The sequence below is a fragment of the Suricata suricatta genome, chromosome 2 (assembly GCF_006229205.1).
Source record: "Suricata suricatta isolate VVHF042 chromosome 2, meerkat_22Aug2017_6uvM2_HiC, whole genome shotgun sequence".
In the NCBI taxonomy this organism is placed as follows: Eukaryota; Metazoa; Chordata; class Mammalia; order Carnivora; family Herpestidae; genus Suricata; species Suricata suricatta.
In genome coordinates this window covers 13386465-13409448 of record NC_043701.1, presented here as the reverse complement: position 1 = coordinate 13409448, position 22984 = coordinate 13386465, and the positions used below count along the sequence as shown (strand labels likewise).

At 51.8% G+C, this 22984-nt stretch overlaps 1 protein-coding gene across 6 annotated transcripts in view; it reads right to left on the bottom strand.

Annotated features, from left to right (window-relative positions):
- Positions 1–698: 698 nt before the first annotated feature.
- DENND2A (DENN domain containing 2A) overlaps positions 699–22984 on the bottom strand; it is a 105852-nt gene continuing 83566 nt past the window's right edge. For all 6 annotated transcript variants that reach the window (XM_029922620.1, XM_029922614.1, XM_029922613.1 and 3 more), the window contains 6 exons: positions 10169–10346; positions 8596–8637; positions 4351–4468; positions 3785–4030; positions 2188–2274; positions 699–1052 (listed from right to left, as the gene is read on the bottom strand). In XM_029922620.1, the coding sequence (XP_029778480.1) occupies positions 1021–1052; positions 2188–2274; positions 3785–4030; positions 4351–4468; positions 8596–8637; positions 10169–10346 (703 nt within the window). In that variant the 3' untranslated portion in view covers positions 699–1020. The remainder of the gene's footprint in view (positions 1053–2187; positions 2275–3784; positions 4031–4350; positions 4469–8595; positions 8638–10168; positions 10347–22984) is intronic.

The window sequence follows — 22984 nt, the reverse complement described above, 5'->3', positions numbered from 1 at the left end:
CCTGCCCATGTCCCATTTCACCCGTGCCGATTTGGGTCCCTACAATGAGCTGGGAACGTTTCCTACGATGACAATGGGAATAGGGTCAACGCAGTGGCTTACGTGTTTTAAGGACCCCAAGAACATTCCTTAACAGATCTAAGGAGAAGATTTCCTTCTTGTGTGTGCCTTTGAAAGTCATGGCCTGCTTGCGCAGTGAGTGGCGCTACGGCTTCCAAGAGAAAAAAGGCCACCCAGAGGCGTCAGGTCCGTTTGGGAAGAGAAGACTGGGTTGTACAACAAATGACCATGGCCACCAGGTGGCATCACTGGCCGGCCTGGAAGTGCAGCTGGTCCCAGGAGGCCCTGCTCCTTCAGCCCTGACATGACCTCATTCCACACACAGGCCTCTCTCCCCTCCCCCCACCTGTGAGCAGGAGTGCGGCAGGCCCTCCTCCCCGACACCTGCACCTGTCCCCTGCTCTGCCAGAGGAGCGTCTTGTTGCCCAGTCCCTGGTAGCCACTCCTCCTCCTCCTCCTCCTCCTCCTCCTCCTCCTCCTCCTCCTCCTCCTCCTCCTCTTCCTCCTCCTCCTCCTCCTCCTCTCCTCCTCTCCTCTTGGCTTCAGAGCCCAGCTGCCGGGCAGGATGAACCCGGGCAATATGGCACAGGGCACAGTGGACTTTTCTTAGCCCTGGCACAATAAAAAGAAAACCCAAATACTTTTCTTTCTTTTAATACCTAAGATTAAAAATATATAAAAAAAAATCCCAAACCCAACAACCCAAACAATCCCTGTGAATGTCGGTGACACGCCTGGTCCCGAGTCCCCTTGGCAGGGCTGTCCCGGAAAGGCAGCACCTTGCGGCACGGCTCTCGGGCCTGGGGTCCTGGGGCGGCCGTGTGGCAGCAGAAACCGTCCTGCCCTTCATCCAGCACTTGGGACAAGCAGGACCCAGCGTTTCAGAAAGGCCACTGGGCCTGTGTTTTAAAAATGTGCTTGCACTTAGGAGGAAGTTGCCCCTCGAAGAGGAGCCGGAGGTTATTTCTTGTGGAGAAACTTCATTTTATTACCTAAGAAAAGAAAAGAAAATGAGAACGTTTCACCAGGCAGACGAAAGTGAAATCCTGCTCTTTTCATCCCAGACGTGGTGTGGACAGGTGCGGCGTGGACAGGTGTGGCCTCCCTGCCACCTCTGGGCCTTTCCTCGGATACTTCTATGACGGAAAGGGATCTTCCCCAGAGGTGGGAGTTTGGGAGGAAGAACGGCAAAGCTGGGGAGGAGACTCTGCTCCTGAACTGGTGACACAGGAAGCACTGAATGTCACACGTCCTTGAGGAGCGGAGGACAGAAGGCTCCCAGTGGCACGGGCAAGGGTAGGGTGTCGGGGGAGGCAGGAGTATGGCCCACCTGTGCCTGTCAACTCAATTAAGCCAAAGTCCTTATGATTCTGTCTTCTGTTTTGGTTTTTTCTTTTAATTTTCCTTTATTTTTAAAATAATCTCTATACCCAATATAGGGCTCAAACTCATAACCTTGAGCTCAACAACTACATGCTCCACTGACTGAGCCAGCCAGGCGCCCCGGGGACCTTATAATTCTTACATTTCCACTTTTCAGGGCCATTTGGAGGCTAGTCCAGGTCTTCTGTGCCAGACATCCTTCTCTGGTTCCTTCCCACTTCCTACATTCAATTCCCCAGAAGATTTGAGAGTGTGGAAATAAGAAAGGGGCAAAGGGGGAAGGGGGCACCTGGTGGCTTGGTCAGTTAGACTTCCCACTCTTGATTTCGGCTCAGGTCAGGATCTCTTGGCTTGGGGGTTCAAGCCCTGCACTGGGCTCTCTGCTGACAGTGTGGAGCCTGCTTAGGATTCTCTCTCTCTCCCCGGGTACTCAGCCCCTACACACAAGCCTTCTTTCTCTTTCTCTAACTATGTAAATTGAAAAAAAAAAAAAAGGGAGATTACCTTGAAGGAAGATAGCAAGGCAGCCCAGGGGCAGTAAAGCAGGGAGGGGTCCTTGGCTTCTCCTGTTTATACTTTGGGGCCAGATTAGAACAGGAGGTTACAATGCTGATGGGAGCACAGCTCAGCGGTTTTTTAGGACCCGCCCCAGGGCAGGGAACTGGCTGAGACTGAGGACCAGAGCCTGATGACAGGTGGGCCTTACCAGAGCCCGGTGATGGGACGGGGACAGATGGGCCTTACCGAGTCCCTTCAGGAACTTATTGACACCGCTGTGCTCTCCACTGGGGAGTGTTTCCAGGTACTCCTGGGCTCGGACCTCAAACAGACCTGATGGCGAGAGAAATCCCAGCCACTTTAGTGCCTTCTCTTTCCCTCTCTTCTAAACATACCCACTTCCTTACTGCCATAAAAAAGAAACCTTGCTTCTGAGGCAAGCAGCGCCTATAAACATGCTCTGAATCATAAGGTTTATAAGGGTTTTTATTGCCCTTATAATTGCCCAGCCTTATGCAGTAACTGTCTTCGGAAGGCTAGAAAGCTAGCTCAGACATGAAATCCCTATTTTTATTCAACAAACACCTTCCAAGTGTCTATGCTCTGCCAGGCACGCGGTTTCAAAGATGAACCAGACGGCCCTGGCGCTCAGGACTCCTACAGCCTCCCCGGAGAGGATCGCCGGCCAAGTGGTTTGGCTTCCCGGGAACCGTCGGCCCACTGTCAGCTTGGCAGGGCCAGACGCCGCACCTCGCCCGTAGGTGTGAGGCCACCGTGAGCCTCTGAGCCTCGTGAACCTCAGCCCTTCTGGCTTCCTTTCTCATTGGTCTTCCCTGGAGAGAGGCTGCCTTCCATGCTAATTTTAAGCTTTTGTGTCTCTAGACCTTTCCAGCAAATAGTAATCTGTAAACAGATACTCTGGTGAGAATCCTATCACGGGGAGTGTGAGTCATACTTTAATCAGTGTCCTTGGTCTCTTTAGTTACCACTCCTCGGAATACCTGAAGGACGGCCAGCCTCCATCATTTGCAAAGAGCTCCAGGAATGTGGGGCTCTGGCTCCTTAGCCTCATCTCTGCTGTCACAGCTCCAGGGGACAGCAAGGCCCCACAAAGCCCTGGCTGAGGCTCTCCCTGGACCTCCCTGCCCTCCCTACTCCCTGCAGCTCAGTGGTCAGCGTCTCCCCCGTCTCCCCCGCATCCCAGGTCTAATCCCATCGGTGACAGTCTTTAGCCGCATTTCTGGCTTTTCGATTCCCAAAGGGGCTGAAGATGATGTAAGAACGAGAGGGGAGTGATCTGATCTCCTTCGCATGCTTTGTCTCCTCCAGCCCGGAAGTAAGAGGGAGGAGAGAGAGTGCAGGGGGGGAGTGGGTGGTCTCCCTGGCAAGATGACCCTCATGCTGGGAGAGTCACCGCCGTCCCCTCTCCTGGGTGGCCAATCTGGCTGAGTGTCAGGAGCCCCCCTCAAAGTGGAGGGCTCGGCCTTACTCTCCCCCCACCCCTACCTGTCATCCCAGTGGGCTCCCCCCACACCCAGGGGAGGTGGAGGAAAGGAGGGCAGAAGGGAGGAGGAGCGGCCTGAGGAAAGGGAGGTGAGGGGCCAGAGAGAGAGACAGGAGAGCATGTTCTCAAGGGCTTCGTCAAGTTGGAAAGATGGAATAGAAGGAGACTGTGCCACCAGCACCTGGGACGTGGTTCTGGGAGAGGGGACAGGGAGGGCCGGAGGAGACAGCCCTGCAGGGGCAGCTCGCCCACCCCAAGGCGAGGCGGCGGCTGGGCTCCCACTGGGCGCTGGCTCCGTGACCTCCCTCCTTGCAGGGAGCCTGCGAGGCGCCTCCTCACCTTTGGCGTCCTGCCGGCGCAGCTCCCGCTCCTGGATGAAGCCCCGGAAGGTCTGGGTCTCCATGAACACCTCCAGGAAGCGGCGCAGGCTCTTGGAGGACACGGCCTTGCGGAAGGCCTCCCGCTGCAGGGTCCTCTCCTCGCGCTCGCCCGGCGTCAGGAACAGGGAGTAATGGCCCACGACCTCCACGAAGAAGCGGACGAAGGCTTCGGACACCACCTCGTTCAAGGGGCTGGACTCCGGGCCTGAGCACAGCGCAGAGGGTCGGGTGAGGGGGGGGGGCTGACGCAGAGCCCTTCCGACAGAGGGGACCCAGCCGATGAGGTCACGTCATTTCCCCTTGTGATCAAGCATTTTAGGGCCCAAATGGAGGAGGCGGGAAAAATTGTCTCATGACTCAGGGTTAGAATGAGATCCAGATCAAGGGGTCACACACCCACTTTGTCCCCAGGCATGCCCCTGCTGCGGGCCGCGCAGAGGGGAGGGGACGGCCACTTGCCCACTTGCTTCCGGGCAGTAATGACGGAGGAGCAAGGTGCAGTCTGGGAGGTGGCCGGGCACTTACCACGCTTGCAGTCTGGGGGCCCGTCCTCCTGCTCACTGGCCAGGTCATTCCTCTGCTCCAGAATGTGCTCCAGGGCCACCTGCAGCTTCCTGGGGAGAATGGAGTCCTCGTCATCCATCTGCGAAGCAGAAAAAGCGGGTGGGCCACTGCCGCAAGGGCTTCTGGGGCCGAGAGCTGCATCCTGGCCAGCAGGTCATGCTGGATGCACTGCAGGGCAGTTCTGCCACTGTTTTTTGTTTTAGTGGAAGATGTATGATTTAGAGACAGACATCTGAGGTTCGAATCTTGATTTTACTTTGTTCAAGCACTGTTTGCCCCGCTTGTAAAATGGGCTAGCAATCAATATCTACCCCACTGTGAAGATGAAATGCGATATAGAAGACATTGATGAGTGAATTTGACAAAGATGTAAATAAATGAAAATATATTTGTTGCTTAACAACAAATCAATGTTGTTAAAATGTCCATATTACCCAAAGCCATCTATAGATTCAATGCAACCCCTATAAAATTGCAACGGCATTTTTTATAGAAGGAGGAAAAGCAGTCCTAAAATTCACATGGAACCACAAAGGGCACCGAATAGCTGAAACCATCTTGAAAAAGAAGAACAATGCCAGAGGCACCACAATTCCTGATTTCAAACTTGATTTCAAAGCTAGAAGTATCAAAAGTATGGTACTGACATAAAAAGAGATGCATAAACCAATGGGTCACATACAAGAGCCCAAAAAGAAACCCAAGCATTTATGCTCACCTAATATTTGGCAAGGGACGTAAGAATTCAATGGTGGAGGGGCGCCTGGGTGGCTCAGTTGGTTAAGCCTCTGACTGGCACAGGTCATGATCTCAGAGTTTGTGGGTTTGAGACCCGCATTGGGCTGTGGCACTGACAGTGTGGAGCCTGCTTGGGATACTTTCTCTTTCCCGTTCTCTCTACCCCTCCCCCACTCACACTTTTTCTCTGCCTCTCAAAAATAAATAAAATAACTTAAAAAAAAGAGTTCAATGGGGAAATGATGGTCTCTTCAATACATGGTGCTGGGGAATTCACATGCAGAGGCATAAAATCGGACGCCTATCTTATACCACTCACAGAAATGAACATGAAATGAATTAAAGATTTAAAGATAAGACCTGAAGCTGTAAAACTATTGGAAATAAACAGGAAAAGCTCCTTGACATTGGTCTTGGCAATAATTGTTTGGATATGACACCAAAAAGCACAAGTGACAAAAGCAAAAATAAACAAGGACCACATCACATGAAAGAGCTTCTGTGCAGTGGAAGAAATGATCAGCTCTGTGTACTTGTGCACTGTTGGTGTCAATTAGTGCAGCTGCTCTGGAAAACAGAACGGAGGCTCCTCAAAAAAGTAACGCGAGAACTACCCTCTGATTCAGTAATCCCACTTCTGGGTACACATCTGAAGGAAATGAAATCAGGATTTGAAGAGATATCTTCACCCCCGCGCTCACTGTAGCACTATTCACAAAGGCCAAGACAGGGAAACAACCTAAGTGTTCATTCAAGGATGAGTGAATAAAGAAAATAATGGATAATAAAAAATACACACACACACACACAACATATATATACATACATACACACAATGGAATGTACATACAAACATATACACATACATATACATATAATGGAATATTAGTTAGTTGTAAAAAAGCAGGAAATCCTGTCTTTGTGTCAACATGGATTGACCTTGAGGGCATTATGCTTAGTGAAAGGAATCAGAGAAAGACAAACCCTGTATGTTCTCACTTCTGTGTGAAATCTCAAAAATGAACTGCAGAAGTCCAGTAGAACGGTGGTTGCCAGGAGCTAGGGGTGAGGGAAACGGGTAAGCGTGGTCAAACGGTATGATCTTCAGCTTGTAAGGTGTGTTCTGGGAATCTAACGCATAGCACGGTAACTGCAGGTAACCACACTCCACTGTATACTTGAGAGTTGTTAAAACAGTAGGTCTTTTTTTTTTTAATGTTTATTTTTGAGAGAGAGAGAGAGAGAGAGACAAAGACAGAGACAGAATCCAAAGCAGGTGCCAGGCTCTGAGCTGTCAGCACAGAGCCTGACATGGGGCTTGAACTCACGAACCATGAGATAATGACCTGATCTGAGGTCAGATGCTTACCCAACTGAGCCACTCAGGCGCCCCAAAACAGTAGGTCTTAAATGTTATCACACACATACAAAAAGGGGAATTATGTGAGGGGATAGAAGTGTTAAATTAACCTTACTGTGGTAATCATTTAATAGTCTGTGCATGTATCAAATCATCACTGTAAACTTGTATATGTCAGTAATATCTCAATAAAGCGGGGGGGGGTTTAAGTACAACACAAGTACTTTGTAAAAGTGCTTGACACCTAGTGGATACTCAACAAATGTTCCCCGCCACCCCCACCCCGAGAGAGGGCCACTGCTAATCCGGGAGCTGTGGTCGGGGCAGTCAACCAGTGTGGTCTGAAGTTGGCTTTATGATCTGGCCTCAGCGCAGGAAGGCCTTGGAAAGGGAAAGGAGACAAAAATAATGATTAAAAAACCCCAACAAACCACATTAACATGACAGAACTTTGCAGCAGTCAGACCAAGTCCAGGTTTAAAAGCAATCGGACAGAATGCCTGGAAAAGCTTACTGCAGCAATTCTTTGCAAGCTCTGACAGGAGTTAGCAACAAGAAAATAAATGTGTATTGTTTTCTCTGATAATGAGAGGAGTTTATGATCATTATAGAGAATAAATAAAAGTATTAAAACCATTTAAGATCACTCACACTCTGCCTTTCAGCCTCCTACCCCAAGCAGCCAGCATCCATGTTTCCATCTTTTTTAGAGGCGCGCGCACACACACACACACACACACACACACACACATACAGTTGGCCCTCGAACAACACAGATTTGAACTCTGCAGGTCCACTCATAGGCAACTTCTTTTTCAATAAATCCAGTACGGTCCTGTAAATGTATTTCTCTTTCTTATAATTTTCTTGGTAATACTTTCTCTTCTTTTCTCTAGCATACTTTATGTCAAGTATATATAAGACACATGACAGAAAATATGTACTAATCAACTGTTTACGCGATCAGGAAGGCTTTGGGCCATCAGCAGGCTTTCGGTAATGAAGCCTTTGGTCAAAAGTTGTCATACACAGGTTTTTAACTGCAGGGGCACCTTTAACTCCAGTGTTGTTTTAGGGTCAACTGTGTTATTTTTTTTCTTTCTCTTTCTCTCTTTTTTTTGTTTAAAGACATTCTTTTTTTTTTTTAAGTTTATTTTATTTATTCTTAGAGAGATGGAGAGAGCGTGAGCAGGAGAGGGGCAGAGACAGAAGAAGAGAGGGAGAATCCCACGCAGGCTCTCTGCTGTCAGCCTAGAGCCTGAAGCAGGACTTGATCCCACAAACCATGAGATTATGACCTGAGTTGAAACCAAGAGTCAGACACTCAATGGATTGAGCCACTGGTGCCCCGGGGTGCCCCTCTTTTTATTTTTTTTAAAGTTTGTTTATTTTGAGATGATAGCATGAATGGGGGAGGGGCAGAGAGAGAAGTAGAAAGATAACCCTAACCAAGTTCTGCACTGTCAGCGCAGAGCCCGATGTGGGGCTCCGACTCATGAACTTTGAGATCACGACCTAAGCCAAAATCAAGGGTCAGATGCTTAACCGACTGACTTGCCCAGGCGCCCTGTCTATAGTTATAACGTATACAAAGCTTCTGTTAGAAAATAATTTTGTGGGGCGCCTGGGTGGCTCAGTCGGTTAAGCATCCGGCTTCGGCTCAGGTCAGATCTCATGGTTCGTGGGTTCGAGCCCCGCGTCGGGCTCTGTGCTGACAGCTAGCTCAGAGCCTGGAGCCTGTTTCAGATTCTGTGTCTCCCTCTCTCTCCGACCCTCCCCTGCTCCAGCTGTCTCTCTCTGTCTCTCAAAAATAAAATAAAAAGCAAAAAAAAAAAAAATTAAAAAAAAAAGAAAAAGAAAAAAGAAAAAAAAAAAAGAAAATAATTTTGTAACACAATACATGGGATTTAACCTTTGCCAAACTCTTCCTCTTTGCCCCTGCCTTCTGTCTGTTCTCAGCACAGCCCTGGCCCGGGATCACTCAAGGCTGCCAGCCCATTTTGCAATCCCAGGCCCACCGAGGAGCCTTTCCAGACCTGGAAAGCTGTGTCCCGAACGACAAAGAGGTGGAAACAGAGCAGCAGGTTGAAGCCGGGCTTTGTACTCACCTGTCTGAGGAACCGATTGTTGACCAGGTCGACCACAAGCACCTGCAAGGTGAAGAGAAGGGACGATCACTGTCCCCAGGGCTCCCGGGATGACGCTTAGCCTCCCCCGTCTTGGCATCCAGACAGACGGCTGGGGTGGGGGATAGAGTGGCCCATGTGTGGTTGCCTGACGTTGCCACTGTACCCACAAATGATGAAGAGGGGAGGTAGGGGGTGGGGACGGGCTTTCCAGAATCGCATGCTTTCAACACTGAGAGCCCAGCCAGGGCATGTGTGTGCCACAGAGTGGACTCCCTGCCCCGTTCCCACACTGGCCAGGGCAGGGCCTCTGGGACAGACTTTCAGTGTGCAGGTTACTGGGGTGGGCAGAATGCTACAGCCCCCCCCCCGCCCCCCTTGTTTCCATTCCATTCGACACCACTGCCCCCCACTCCCAGGCCTCTCTCTCCCCTCCGCCGCCCATGCGCCCTTGTCCTTTCTCTCAATGGGATGGGAGGAGAGAAGCCCAGAGGAGTGGATCCCACTGGGCTTTGGTTAGTGAAACCACTCAGGATGAGCACCTTCCCCTTGCTCCTGGAGGTGGACTGAGACCCAGGGCCCGGTGTTGATGAGGCAAGTGAGGCCCTCGGGTCAAGGTCAGGAGAATGCTGGGCTTCCATGACCCCCGTGAGGCCTCACTCGGGCCTCAGCGTGGCCACACTGGCTATGATGGGGGAAGCGCTTGGTCCTGCGTGGCCACCTGGTTGTCACCAACAGCTGAAACAGGCTCCAGTACGGAGCCCAGGAGCTGAGGGAGCGCTCCACTTCCTTCCTCTGGGGCTGAACTGAGCCACTGCAGGGATCGCACGGAACCCAGACAAACTCCTTGCCGTTCAGAAACCTTAAGTGTGCTGGCGAATGCTTACTGGGGCTCCACGCCTACCTGGGCGATTAGGAGAGCCACATCTGGGGCCCAGGATGGACTTCAGGGACAGGTGTCCCCCAGGGGGTCTGGAAGTGAGTGGTATCAGTCAGGTCCCTCCGGTTCCCTCTCTGAGCGCTGGGAGCTCCCAGGACACAGGATGGGCATTATTTAGAGGAAGGGACTGGCGCTAAATACCCATGGGAATGCTAGGTAGGACTTGCCCTACTTGGGTGCAAACCTGGAAACCCAGAACTGGATGATGAAACACATTCATTGCTGTCTCTTTAATGGGCAGGAAAAAGAACATGTTTGCACAATCTGTCAACTTCGTTATTAGCCCTAATATACATTCCAGGTACTGTTAGCTCCTGTGTGCTCCCCACCCACCTGCCAGTGCAGGGGTTGGGGGGAGGGCTGAGAGGAAGGGGAGGAGAGGGTGGACGGCTACTTCTGGATGAAGCGTTTTAACACCTGGTTAAGTTGTAGGCGTCTGTCCTGCTCAGGCCAGGAGGTCCACTTAGGGGAGAAAACTGAATTTGCGGTCACCGAGGGTCCACTGAGGGGGCCCGGGGGGGGCATATCTAACAGACAGAGCCATGGGGTCCCTGTTCCCTGCGTGCCTTAGCCAGCACCCCCCCCCCCAGCCTCCTCGGGGAGCCCCGAGCTCACCTCTTCCAGCGGCAGCTCCCTGAGCAGCGGCAGCGAGCTGGTGAGCAGCCCGATGAGGAAGGGGGTGGGCGAGCACACGATGTCGATCATGGCGGGGGGCAGCACGGGGATGTAGGTGTGCTGCCAGGTGAACGGGTAGATGGCGGCCACCATCGCGTGGCCGCACTTGGACAGCGTGCTGCAGGGGAGGGGAGAGAAGGGGGTTGGCGCAGATTCAGGGGAGGCTCCAGACAGGGCCTGCTCAGGCTCAGAGAGGGGGCGGCCTCTGTGCAGGAGGCTGGAGGTGAACGCGGACATGTTGGTCAGAAAAGGCCTCAGGCGCATAACCAGGTCCGTCATGTAACACAGGCCTAATGCAGAGTATGTCAGACATATGGAGCCCGTGTGAGGCTTGGACACACAGCCAGGGCGGACTGAATGCCTCAGCTAACTTCTACTAGAGCGCCTTCGCATGTGAGCTACATTCCTTTTTATTTTATTAAAAATTTTTTTATGTTTATTTTGAGAGATAGAGTGCTAGTGGAGGAAGGGCAGAGAGAGAGGGAGACACAGAATCCGAAGCAGGCTCCAGATTCCGAGCTGTCAGCACAGAGCCCGATGTGGGGCTTGAACCCACGAACCCTGAGATCATGCATGACTTGAGCTGAAGTTGGACGCTGAACTGATGGAGCCACCCAGGTGCCCTACGAGCTACATTCTTGTACGATCTTGACCAAATCATTCACTTTCACCCCACTTCCCCGTATCCTTCCACATCAACGAAAGTGTCTTTTCTCATGGATGCTCATGGATTCTCTTATTGAAGATCCTTTTATATTCTAACACTAGCTTCTTTGTTGTCTTCCGCACATTCACTCAGCCAGGTGCGAATAGTAGGTGTAATCAGGGCAAACCAGGGGGCTCCTGTGCATTTTCCTGGCAACAGTCAACTCTGAGCCTCTTCTGTGTCAACATGAAACTCGTGTGCAGTTAGTTACCCTTTACTCAAAATTCAAAACCTAATAAAAACCCCCATTGGGAGTCTCTCTTAAAGAATAAAGATCATGGTGTAGCCTTTGCGGGCAAGCCCCGAGCTCCACTGATCCCCAGTGCTCTGCGCAGAGCCTGAGTTCATGCCCGGTCTGCTGGCAAGTGGGTGGATGACCCTGGGCTGTCACCTGGAATATCAGCCGGGCTGTGCCACAGACAGGGATGCCGGCAGCCTCGCCGGGTGGGCAAGAGCTCACTCTCTCTTCTTCCCTGCAGCTTCTGGCTGCTGGTGAGCCTGCTGGGGTCAGACCCTCTCTGTTCACGTTCTAGCATGCGGTTTCTAAAAATGCCATGGGATTAGAAATGTCAGAAGCTTGTTAGAAATATGTGTCATGTAAGAATAACATCCAAGCGAGAGCCCACGGGTTTTCCCTGGAGTCCACAGTGTCCTCAAGGCACAAGCCTCGTAACCAGCATTTGATTTGTTAGACCACCTTTTTAATGTTTGCCCCAGTTTTCAGCTGTGTTCTGTTGAGGTACGTTTGCAAGGAAGGGGAGTTCTGGATGGATGAAGGCTCCCTTACTGGGTTCCCAGTGATGTCGGGCACGTACCTCGGAGATAGTGAGGGTTCTGTTCCGCACCCCACAGTCAGGCACATATCGTGGGGATAAGGAGCCAAATGATTTTTTTGTTTCCCCATGCATATAAAAATTATGTTTAGACTATACTGTATGTGAGTGTACAATAGTACTATGTCTAAGACAACAATGTACATCCTTTAATCAAAAAAGTCATTCCTAAAAAATGCTAACCATCGTCTGAGCTTCCAGTGACTCATAATGACCAACCACAGACAACCATAACCTAAAATATTGTGAGATGTTATCAAAATGTGACATAGAGACACAAAGCGAGCACATGCTGGTGGAAAAATGGTGCCGATAAACTTGTCTGATGCAGGTTGCCACAAACCTTCAACTTGTAAAAAAAAAAAAAACAAAAAAAAAAACCCCACAGTGTCTGCAAAGTGCACCTGAATGAGGTGTGCCTGCAATGTCACTGTCATTAAACTTCCCCGAGTCCATTTTTGTGGAATCACTTAGCGCTGGCTTCCTTAAGGAGAAAAGATACTGGCTAGCCAGTGAGATAGCCACACAGGGAAAGACAGGTACTGGATGATTCCACTTACAGGAGGGACTCAGAACAGGCAAATTCACAGGGACGGAGTGGCACGGAGGTTCTGGGGGCGGGGGAGGGAGGCCGGGGAGTTGCTGCCTAGCAGGAGACTCTCAGTTCTAGATGATGAAAAAGTTCTGGAAATGGGCAGTGCTGATGGTTACAAACGCCGTGAATATATACTTCATGCCACTGAACTGTGTGCTTGAAAATGATTAAAATAGCAAACCTTATGTTATATATAGTTTACCACAATAAAAAAATAGCAAAAAAAAAATCACTTACTTTCTAAGGGAGTTCCTATGAATCAGGCACTCCCTGAACATCCTTAAAATACATACCAGCCCTCTTTCCCATCACCCCTGCACTGGGGGACCCCCCCTCCGCCGCTGAACTGAACAGGAACGCTGAATCTTGTTCCCTTATCAGCATAAGCCCCCTGACCTTCCTGGTCCCTGTCTTCACAGACCACCGCCCTCTGAACACTCACTCGGGTCAGGGAACGCCTCTTAATAGCACGGCACCCACGTGTTGCCCTGATATTCGGCCCTAGTCTTTCTTCCACATGATCACCCCCAAAATGAGAAAGATACTACCCCAAGATTTCGTTCTTGTCACTACAATCAGTTCTTTTTAAGAGTGAGGTATACAAAGTGTGTAATACCTTCTAGAGTAACAGTAATACCCAGAATAACTAAGTCCGGACTTCTACCAAGGAGGGCAATGGCAATCATTCGGCCAGTGGCTTGGGGCCACTTCTGTCTTCCAAAGAATCTTCTTTCAAGGCAGAGAAGTGTTTTTCCTAAGGCATCACCTTCTCTGAGATATTCAGGAATGTTACTACTTCCAGTGAGTTGCCCACCATTTGCATTTAATTTTCTTGATCGCGAATGTGTTGAATTTGTTCTAAAAGTTTTTAGTTTTAGGACTAATCTGTGTCCTACAAAGGTGACCTGCTCACATACTATAGTTGTGAGGACACAGCTGAGAAAATGGGGACGTTCAGACATAAGGGAGGACAGTGGAATCAGAGCAGGTTTTTTCAGACTATACTTTGCAGCCCATCATTGGGTCCTGAAACAGTGAGTTGTGATCAGCATTAAAAACAACAAAAAAGGGGCGCCTAGGTGGCTTAGTGGGTTGGGCGTCGGACTTCAGTTCAGGTCAAGATCTCACGGCTTGTGAGTTTGAGCCTCGTGTCATGTTCTGTGCTGACAGCTCATGGCTCCTGCTTCAGATTCTGTGTCTCCCTCTCTCTCTTGGCCCCTCCCCTGCTCACACTCTCTCTCTCAAAAATAATAAACATTAAAAAAAACAAAACATACCACAACAGAAAGAAAAGACTAGAAGAGAATGTGCTGTGTTTTGTTTCCGTTTCAACTATCTGTATGTATGTGGTGTACGTGTTGGGTCTGAACGTGAAATCCATTTCTCAGCGCGGTCTGTAATAAAAAGGCTCTGAAGCCAATGATTCGGAGCCGGAGGTTGCAGGGATGTAGACAGTGAGGGTTCAGCTGGAATCTGGTATGTTCCTTTATTTTACTGGGAGGTTGGCTTTCACTCCCAAGTGACCAGAGGGACCTTGAAAGAGATGGTAAGAAAGAATTCCCTGAAGGAAGCCTCGTGTATGAAATTTGTCTCTTTTTACAGCACAGTTGCTGTGAGCTCCTAAATAGGACATGGACAGAGTGGGGGGTCCCTGTGGAGGGCACTGTCTGGCGGGGTCCCCGTCAGGCGTCTCTGAGGTTCTCACTTTCCATCTGCTAACGGGAAACAAAAATGCAGTGCTCACGCTGAAGAGTTCTTTCACATTTCCAAGTTGTGGTGTAAGCACTTCTGTCCCCAGGGAAGTTATAAAATCACAGAATTTTAAACCTGGAGCCACCTTAGAGATAGAGTTTATCTTAGTCTGAAAAAAAAATTTTTTTTTTGGTAAGCTTTATGCCCAAAGTGAGGCTTGAACTCATAACCCTAAGGTCAAGGGTCCCTAGTCCACTGACTGAGCCAGCCAGGCATCCCTTCTTTTGAATTTTATAGTGAAAAAAACCTAGGCTGAGGTTGACCCCAGAATTCAGGGTGAGCAGCAAAGCGCCCCAGGGCCTGGGAGCCTGGAGGAAGTGAAGAGACACATAGAGAGGACCGGAGGCCTGAAGAGGCACAGAGAGAAGCCTTCTGTGGTTTTCTCAATCACTGCAACAGAAAAGTAAATCAGTTTAACTATTTCCCCCCCCAACTCAAAGAAAAGCCCCTCTGCCCTTTTGCTTTCATGGGGCCTCATGGCTGGATCGAGAAAGTGTGATCGGTGGCTCGCTTCTCCCTGCTGCTAGAGCACCCTGTGGCTCCTAGGGGATCCCCAAGCGAAGGTAGGCCCCCAGAGGTCAGGCAGACACCCCTCCCCAGTTCGGCTGCGGGGAGGGTGCACTGGCTGCATGAGGAAGGCAGTGGAACGGGCCGGGAAACATGAAAGCGATGCCAGGGCCAGCCTCGTCCCTGCGCAGGGGGGCGGGGGGGGCAGAGATGAGATACACGTTACCGAGAAAGAGCAGATTCGCTCATGCAGCTGGGATGCACTGAGCTCAAGGTCAACAGAATTCAGTTCTGAAGGGGACCCGCGATGACAACTCAGCCAGGTACCCTGCCGGCCATGCAGACAGGCGCTGCCGCTGCTGTTTCTTGAACAAGAGGTTTTGGTTTGTTTTCAGGCTCCAGCATGATTCTGCACCTGCTCGTGGCTGGCACCCCCTGGCAGGCGCAGGGACGCAGGGCGCTCGCCACCACAGGTGGGCAGGGCTGAGGAGCATCTCATTCCTCTTGCTCACTAGCCTGCATCAATATGCTAAAAAAAAAACCACCCAAAAAACAAAACAAAAAACCCACCTCTCCCCCTGGAAACACTAGAAGGAAAGGTCGAATTCTGCAAATAGTACAGTGACAACTCTTCCCCCAAAATAAATGGTAGAGGCGGAAAGAAGCAATTATGTTGAGTGCAGCTTGTGTCTTCCCCAGTCTCTGCCACAAGTGCTAATGACGCTTTATTCCCAGACTCCTGAAGGCCAGAGGAGTCTCCACGGGGATGGGGGTGGTCTCTTAGGAATGCGGAAAGAACAGGCTTTGTTTTGGGGGAACACTGGGGCTGACTCTTCATGCAAGCTGGTCTGCTGGCCGGAGGACAGGCAGCGTGCTGGAGGAAGTCCCAGGACGAGAGCCCTCGCAGCTGGCTTGCGGCCTGTGTGACCGCGGGGGTGGAGGGAGGAACGCGGGCTGCAGCTGTGATCAGTTTGCACAAAAGCAGGGGAGGGAGAGGATGCCCACGTGTGAGGCTGGCTGGGCCACAGGGTGTAAAGCTGGGCACGGGGGAGAATGGCCAGGTCCCAGAATGCTTTGCTACCTGGCAGTGCTTCGTGAGGGTGGAAGAACTAGCCCAGAGCCCCTGGGATGCGACTGGGCGCGCTCCGGGTCTCCTGGGCCGGGCGCTCTGGTTGTGCGCGGGCCCAGCGCCGGGGCCACGAGGTGTGCTTACTTTGCTCAGCTACCTTTCAGCTCATCTGGGAACCAGAAGCACAGAGCCTCCAGTAGAATGCAGCCAGAAAAGTCAACAATGCGCTTCCTGAGTTAGACAGACTCCCCAGGAATGTGAAGAATGATCCCTCCGCATCCGCATCCATTAGTGTCAGAGCAGGGTGTCTCTCCTGCTGCATCATCCCAGGCACAGGGGTGAGAGGCGAACTTCAGTCTCCCTGGTACCTGGGGGGACCTGGGAGCTGGTGGATGGCACCGTGCTTCCATGGCTGCACTTGCAAACCTGGAGGTGACGTGCCGCTGAGTTAAAACAACAACACACAACGCGGCCTCCAATTGGTCCCGCTACTCCCTGTCGGATCTCAGGTTAAAAGCCCTGAACTTGCTCATCTGTCAAATAAGTAAAATGGACTTGATAATTTCTAACCTCCTTCCAGCATTAATGTCTACAAACTACAAATCTACAAGAGAATGCCAGGAGCTGGGAAGAGCTGGAAACTGAAAAGAACTACAGCTGGTCATCGGGAGATAATTCTAGGCTTCGTTAGCAGAGGGAGGACAGGACAGCAATGGTGACCTTGCATCGAGAAACTAATAGACAAAAGCAGTGGAGAGGTTCTGAGTCCCTGCAGTTTCAAAAAAGGTGGTAATGCAAAGCAGGCAGCTTGGGAGCGTGGGAGCGTGGGACAGGTTTGAGGCAGAAGATGATTTGTGATTATGATCATCTCTTAATCCGCATAGTGTTTGAATGTATGGATCTCTGTCAGCCACACTGAGGACCTCTGAAGTCATGTTTTGTTTTTGTTTTGTTACAATTCTTTTTAGTGTTTATTTAGTTTTGAGAAAGAGAGTGTGCAAGTAGGGCAGGGGCAGAGAGAGGGGGACAGAGGATCCAAAGCGGGGTCTGTGCTGACAGCAGTGAGCCCGACGCGGGGCCCAAACCCATGAACTGTGAGATCATCTCCTGAGCCGGAGTTGGACGCTCAACCTACTGAGCCACCCAGGTGGCCCCTGAAGTAGTAGTTTGAATTTTTTAAATATTCATTTTTGTTGTTTTTTTTTTAATGTTTATTTTTGAGAGAGAGAGAGAGAGAGAGAGAGTGCGTGCAAGTGGGGAGAGGGAGACACAGAATCCAAAGCTGGCTGCAGGCTCTGAACTGTCAGCACAGAGCCCAATGTGGAGCCTGAACCCACAGGCTGTGAGATCATGACCTGAGCTGAAGCTGGACACTTAACCGACTAAGCCACCCAAGCACCACAATGTATATTTACTTTAGAGACAGAGAGAGAGAGAGAGAGAAGAGAGAGTGAGCGAGTGAGAACAAGAGACACAGAATCTGAAGCAGGCTCCAGGCTCTGAGCTGTCAGCACAGAGCCTGATGTGGGGCTCCAACTCATGAACCGCGAGACCATGACCTGAGCCAAAGTGAGCTGCTTAACCGACTGAGCCACCCAGGTGCCCCAGGAAGTACTATTTGGGATGCCAGGCCACAAAGGTGGCAGCTACAGAAACTTCCGGTAGGCCTCAGGCAAGCTCATCTGCCTAGAGAGGACGGGCTCACGAACCCAGCCTTTTCTGAGATGGTAAGCACTGCTGAGCACAGCTGGTTCCGGGCAGGACAGAGGACCCAGGCTTACCGACACCGACGAAACAACGAACCGACAGGAGCACACAAAAGGACAAAAATGCAGAGCCACCTACAGACTTAGCTGGAGTCACCCAGGTGCCCAAGACAAGGTGCAAACTCCACTATTTGTCAAGATCGCCTGATCCCACTTATCACTAGCCGGCAGTCGCTTGATTTAGAGCCTTAATGTACTCCAGAAAGATGAAAAGGGAGTTTCTTGAGTGTTAAAAACTGTGTCCCATCTGAAACTTTGTACAGATTTGTTTCTGTGCTGCTCTGACTTTACTATTCGGCCTGATCTGTAGAGGTAGTCAGAACTTTGGGAACTGAAATTAATAAACTGAAAAACAAAATGTTTATCATCGGGGAAATGAAGAAAGGGGTATGAGAAAATATTTACTGGGGTTGCTATGACAACAGAACAAGCCATCACAACAACATTCTTTCCCTTCCATCTGTCAAAACGTCGCCTTGACAGGGCCTTAAGAAACACTCAAGGTCCACCCTGAAGATGAAACGGAGCAAAAATGTTATTCTAAGTGTGACAGATTTTTGGCTCCACTTAAAACTCTTTTAAAACTCATTCAGCATTTGCCACAGGTCCCCGCTATTTCCGCCTGCAGTGCACAGACTCCCTGCAATGAAGACGGAGGACAGTGTGTGGCGGGGAGGGAATGGCGGCGTGACTCCGGGACACGCAGGCCAGTGTCCGCCCTGGGATGCCACACGGCCACTCCCGGAGCTTGCAGTGTGTCCTGCTCTCATGTGCTCTTCTGCCGTGTCACAAGGCTTGGGGGGAGAGGAACGGGGAGGCTTGCTTCCACGTCTGGCTGGACGGGGCTGGAATGGGAGCCTGCGGCGGGACGGGGAGCACTCTGCCTGGTGAGGAGCACTGTGCCCGGTGGGGAGCACCCTACCCTCCGTGGGAGCTCATGCGGAAGCTTTCTTCCTATACCTTCCTAGGTCACACAACTTGCAGCCAGCCACTGTGCCCCAGGCCCTAGTTTGTCGTGGCCTGGCCAGGGAACCGTTCGGTTCCCCGTGGCTCTTTGCCCGTAAATCAGATGGCTTTAGGTGCCCACAGACTGCTCCCGGACAGATAAGCCGGCAAGCAGAGCAGGACGGAGAGGGGAACATGGCTTCTGGCTTTGTCACTTGACAGCTTCACACATGTGATGTTCTTTGGAGTTTCTGTGCTTTGATCATTAGCTATGTCGCTTTTTTTTCTTAAGGATTTTATTATTTATTATTATTTATTTAAAATCTTTTTAATGTTTATTTTTGTAGAGAGAGAGACAGAGAGTGAACATGGGAGGGGCAGAGAGAGAGGGAGACAGAATCCTAAGCAGGCTCCAGGCTCTGAGCTGTCAGCACAGAGCCTGACATGGGGTTCAAATTCAGGAACCACAAGATCATGACCTGAGCTGAAGTTGGATGCTCAAATGACTGAACCACCAGGGCACCCCTATTTTATTTCTTATTTTAGAGAAAGAGAGAGAGAGTGAGAGGGGAGAAGGAAAGAGAGAGCATCCCAAGCAGACTCCATCCTCAGCACAAAGGCTGATGTGGGGCCCCAACTCTGGAATTGAGAACCTCAGCCAAAATCAAGTCGGGATGCTCAACTGACTGAGCCACTGAGGTGCCCCAAGATTTTAGTTGTAAGTACTTTCTACACCCATGTGGGGGTCGAACTTACAACCCTAATGATCAAGGGTCACATGCTGCACTGACGGAGCCAGCCGGGTGCCCCAGGGATGTCCCTTTCCTACAGATGAGCCAGGCTTCCCTTACGGGCTTAGCTGGCCTGTTAGGGACCAGGTCACAACTGAGGATTAGGGAAACCCAACACTGAGGCCTCCAGAAGTAGACAGTTTAAGCTGCAGAAGGAGGTGCAGAGGGCCCAGACTTTGGGCACAGCCTACGGCAGAGGCCTGGGAATCCTGGAGAGGACTCACAATGTGTATTTGTCTTTAACCCAAGTGACGTTAAGGGGGCATTCGATGAGCACACAGTCACTTTGGCATCATGCCAGCTCTCGAGTCCAGGATTAGAATCGCGAGGCCACAGTAGCTGGGACAGGCTTCCCAGGTGGCTTCCACTGAACTGATGGACCTGGGAGAGGAGAGCGCTATGGTGGGCGGGCGGCGTGGGCTTGTGCGTGGCCTCCTCGGCAGCATGCTCACAGAATCACGCGGCATTTGAGCTGGAGCATCCTGCGGGAATTAGTCCCCTCCTCCACTGCCCAGCCGGACACTTGAGGTGCTCGTCCCCAGGGACGCTTTGGAAAGGACAGGAGGGAGGCCTGAGGAGGGGAGTCCTGGGTCAGGAATGGGGCCCTTAGCAGGTTCTGGGCCAGGGTCGCTGGGAGTGCAAGGCACCAAGGAGCACAGTCCCAGGAGGCCTGGAGCACTCTGCCCGTGCAGTCGGAGAATTTCAGAGCTAGAGAGAGCGTGGGGGTCACCTCTGCTCTGGGCCCCAGCTGAAGGCCGGAAGAGAGGGAAGGCCTGGGGAGAAAACCACAGAAGTGCCACCTTCTTCGTGGACAATTCTAGCGTAACTGCCAAGCATAAGGGAGGGTGTATGTGTGTGTGAGTGTGTGTGTGTGTGTGTGTGTGATATGTGTCTTAATGGCAAGTTTTTAAAAAGACTTTCCTTATGGCTTTCTGTAGGTGGGGTCACTGACATTGCTGCCCTGTACCCCCCCCCCCCCACAACCTCCCCACCAGTGAGGCCAGCTCCTCCTCCTTTCTCATTTTCTCTGGAGCCAGGCTGCCCTGAGTCCCAGCCCTCCCACTAACCTCTGGCTTCCTCGGGAAAAGTGACTTAACCTCTGTGCACTTCTTAGGTTCCTAAGAACAGAAGCTATGTGGTAGACTTATCAGGGGCCTGAAAGAATATGTTCCAAGAGCCTGGCCCAGAGGCAACATTCCAGGGCTCCTAGTGGCGCCTCTGTCCTGGCTCCAGCCTGTCCTGTTTCCTTCTTTTTCCAGCCTCAGCTCTGTGGGCCTTTATTTATTTATTTTTCCACCTCTTCAGGTATGCGTGGAACTGGTGTTGGACAGAAAGCTAATTTATTGGGCCAGAGAGAGAACACTCTGCACCATTTGTGATGGAAAGGACGGGCTGCCTCTGGGGACAACGAGACACAGGAGCCCAAGCAGGTCAGTGACGAGGGACCTGGGCGCAGACAAGCCCTTGTTTCATAAATGAGGAGACCCGAGGCCGACAGCTGAGGAGGTTCAGGCCTCCTCCTTCCTGGGGGGGGCGGGGCGCACCCCTAAGCCTCGCATCTGTTCAAATCTGAAGGCCATGAAGGGTTTAAAAACGTAACTCAGGTACTTTGCGCACACACACACACACACACACACACACACACAGCAGTTTGCTGCACTGTGGCCCAGCTCCGGACCCCAGGACAGCTCCACCGTTCTCCATGGGCCTGCAGCATCCACGGCCGCCCTCTTACCCCTCTCCCCTCTCATGGGTGTTTGCTGTTTGAAGGGACAAAGTCTCTACCAGCAGAATACCAGGCATCATGGCAGGTGGGGCAGGGACCAGTCTGACCACATTGGTGACCTGTCCCCCCCACAAAGCTGCCCCAGAGCAGGAGGGGAGGGGCTGGGAGAACGAACCAAGAGGCAGCCACTCAGCAGGGTCCATTCATGGGGATGGGGCTCCTTCACTTTCCTTTGTCTCTTGTTAGAGCAGTTCTGTGGGAGGGGCTTCAATCCATCAACCCAGAAATCTGTCCAGGGAGGGGGGAGAGGTGGCTGTCTCCTCCCAGAGATCTTTGTCCCCAGCACTTCCAGCTGTCTTGGTCCCCTAAGCCTGACATAACCATTCTGCTGCCCTTCAGGGATGCATTGGTCTTTGACTCTTTCTGTTCCCACCGCCTCTGTTGCATCGTACTTTGACAAGAAAAATAGATGATACTTGTGTTCTCCTCTGCCTGGAGAGGAAGCCTGGGGAGGGCACGCTCCTCCCAGCCATGCCCATCTTCCCAGATATTTTCTCAGGCTGGGCCTTCATCTTCAGCCCAGAAGCAAGCTAGCTCCTCAGGGGACTGTGTGGCTCCATCTCCGATCCTAGTGGGCAGCGTGTGGCTGGTGATCACTTCTAGCCCGGGCGTTTCTGAGATTCGCCACTCTCTGCCCCCACGGCCAAGCCTGAAAATTTTGCTGGGGGACAGAGTGGGGCTTCCAGAGAATACAGACAGGTACTAGAATGTCCATGAAATCTGACCCTGGCCCCTGAAGGGTTATCACTCCTCAGCTTCCAGAGCCCCAACCGTGGGAACTCTCCCGTCTGACTCCCCCAGGGCCCAGCGAGCTTGGAGAGCTGCCCGCGCCCAGCACCAGCTGCAGCCCAAGCACCGGCCCGCTTCCTGGGCGGACCCCAGTGCACAGGGAGTGCAAGAACCATGACAGTGAAAGTGCACGGCCCGCTGAAGGCCAGGGTGGGAGCGGCTGCGGAGAGCCACGTGGCTGCTGTCCAAAGAAGAGCATCAGCAAGATGACCGGATGGGCTGGTGCGGGACCAGGGGCTGGGTTCCATTTCGTGCCACATTCCTGACGCTCTCCACGTTCATACCTTCGGTCCTTTCCACTCCTCGTTCTCTGTTCCTCCTCCTCCTTTTGTTCTCCAGACTTGGGAGTCAGATTTCCTCTGCAAACCACAGTTCTTCAATTTTTGTGTTTCTGGCTTTGCTTCCCTCCAGATGGACTCCCGGGTTGGCCTCATCTGCTCTCGATGGTCGGCTGGCCCATCTCTGCCTGGGCCCCACATGCCAGCCCTTCGTGGGGTTTCAGTCACCACCTGTGCCGCTCTGCCCCCAGTTCCAAAGCAGAGAAGGCTCTGATTCGGTATTTTGAAAGGAGGAAAATGCCAGGAATTCTTTTTTTTTTTCTTCTTCTAGTTCAGAATTAACTTGAATCCCTACCTGTATCTCCTGGCTCTTCCTTGCTTTGTGACACGGGCTTTGCAAATCACTGAGTGTGACCTATAGGACCTGGGGGGCATCCCACCAAGCAGCGAGCAGGTGTGTGTGATTCTGTGTAATTTATTTTAGCACCGAGAGGAAGGCCTGCCTCTGGGATACATCTGTGCTTTAGCACGGCCCTGCAGCCGGCTGTGAGGCTCGGCTCCCTGCCTCCTGCTGGGCCTTGCTCTTCAGCTGCCGCAGCGGTCTGCTTCACAGCTCCTGACGGTGTCATGCTTGGCCTCTCACCTCCGTGCCTTGCTCCTCTCTCCTGGAGTGTGCTTTCTGCTTGCTCTGAGTCTCAGGACTCACCAGAACTGCCTTCCTCAGAGAAATGCCCTCCTGGCTGTCTAGAATGCACTGCTCCAGTGAGCCTTCATGACACTGTGCTGGGTGGTCTGCTCACTTCTAGAAACCATGCCCTCTGCTGAGAACGGCAGTACCTTGTTGTCTCTTCTACCCTTGGTCCCCTGGCACATGGCCCAGCGCCCCGTCCCCCGGCACACGGCCCAGTGCCGGGTCCCCCCGCACATGGCCCAGTGCCC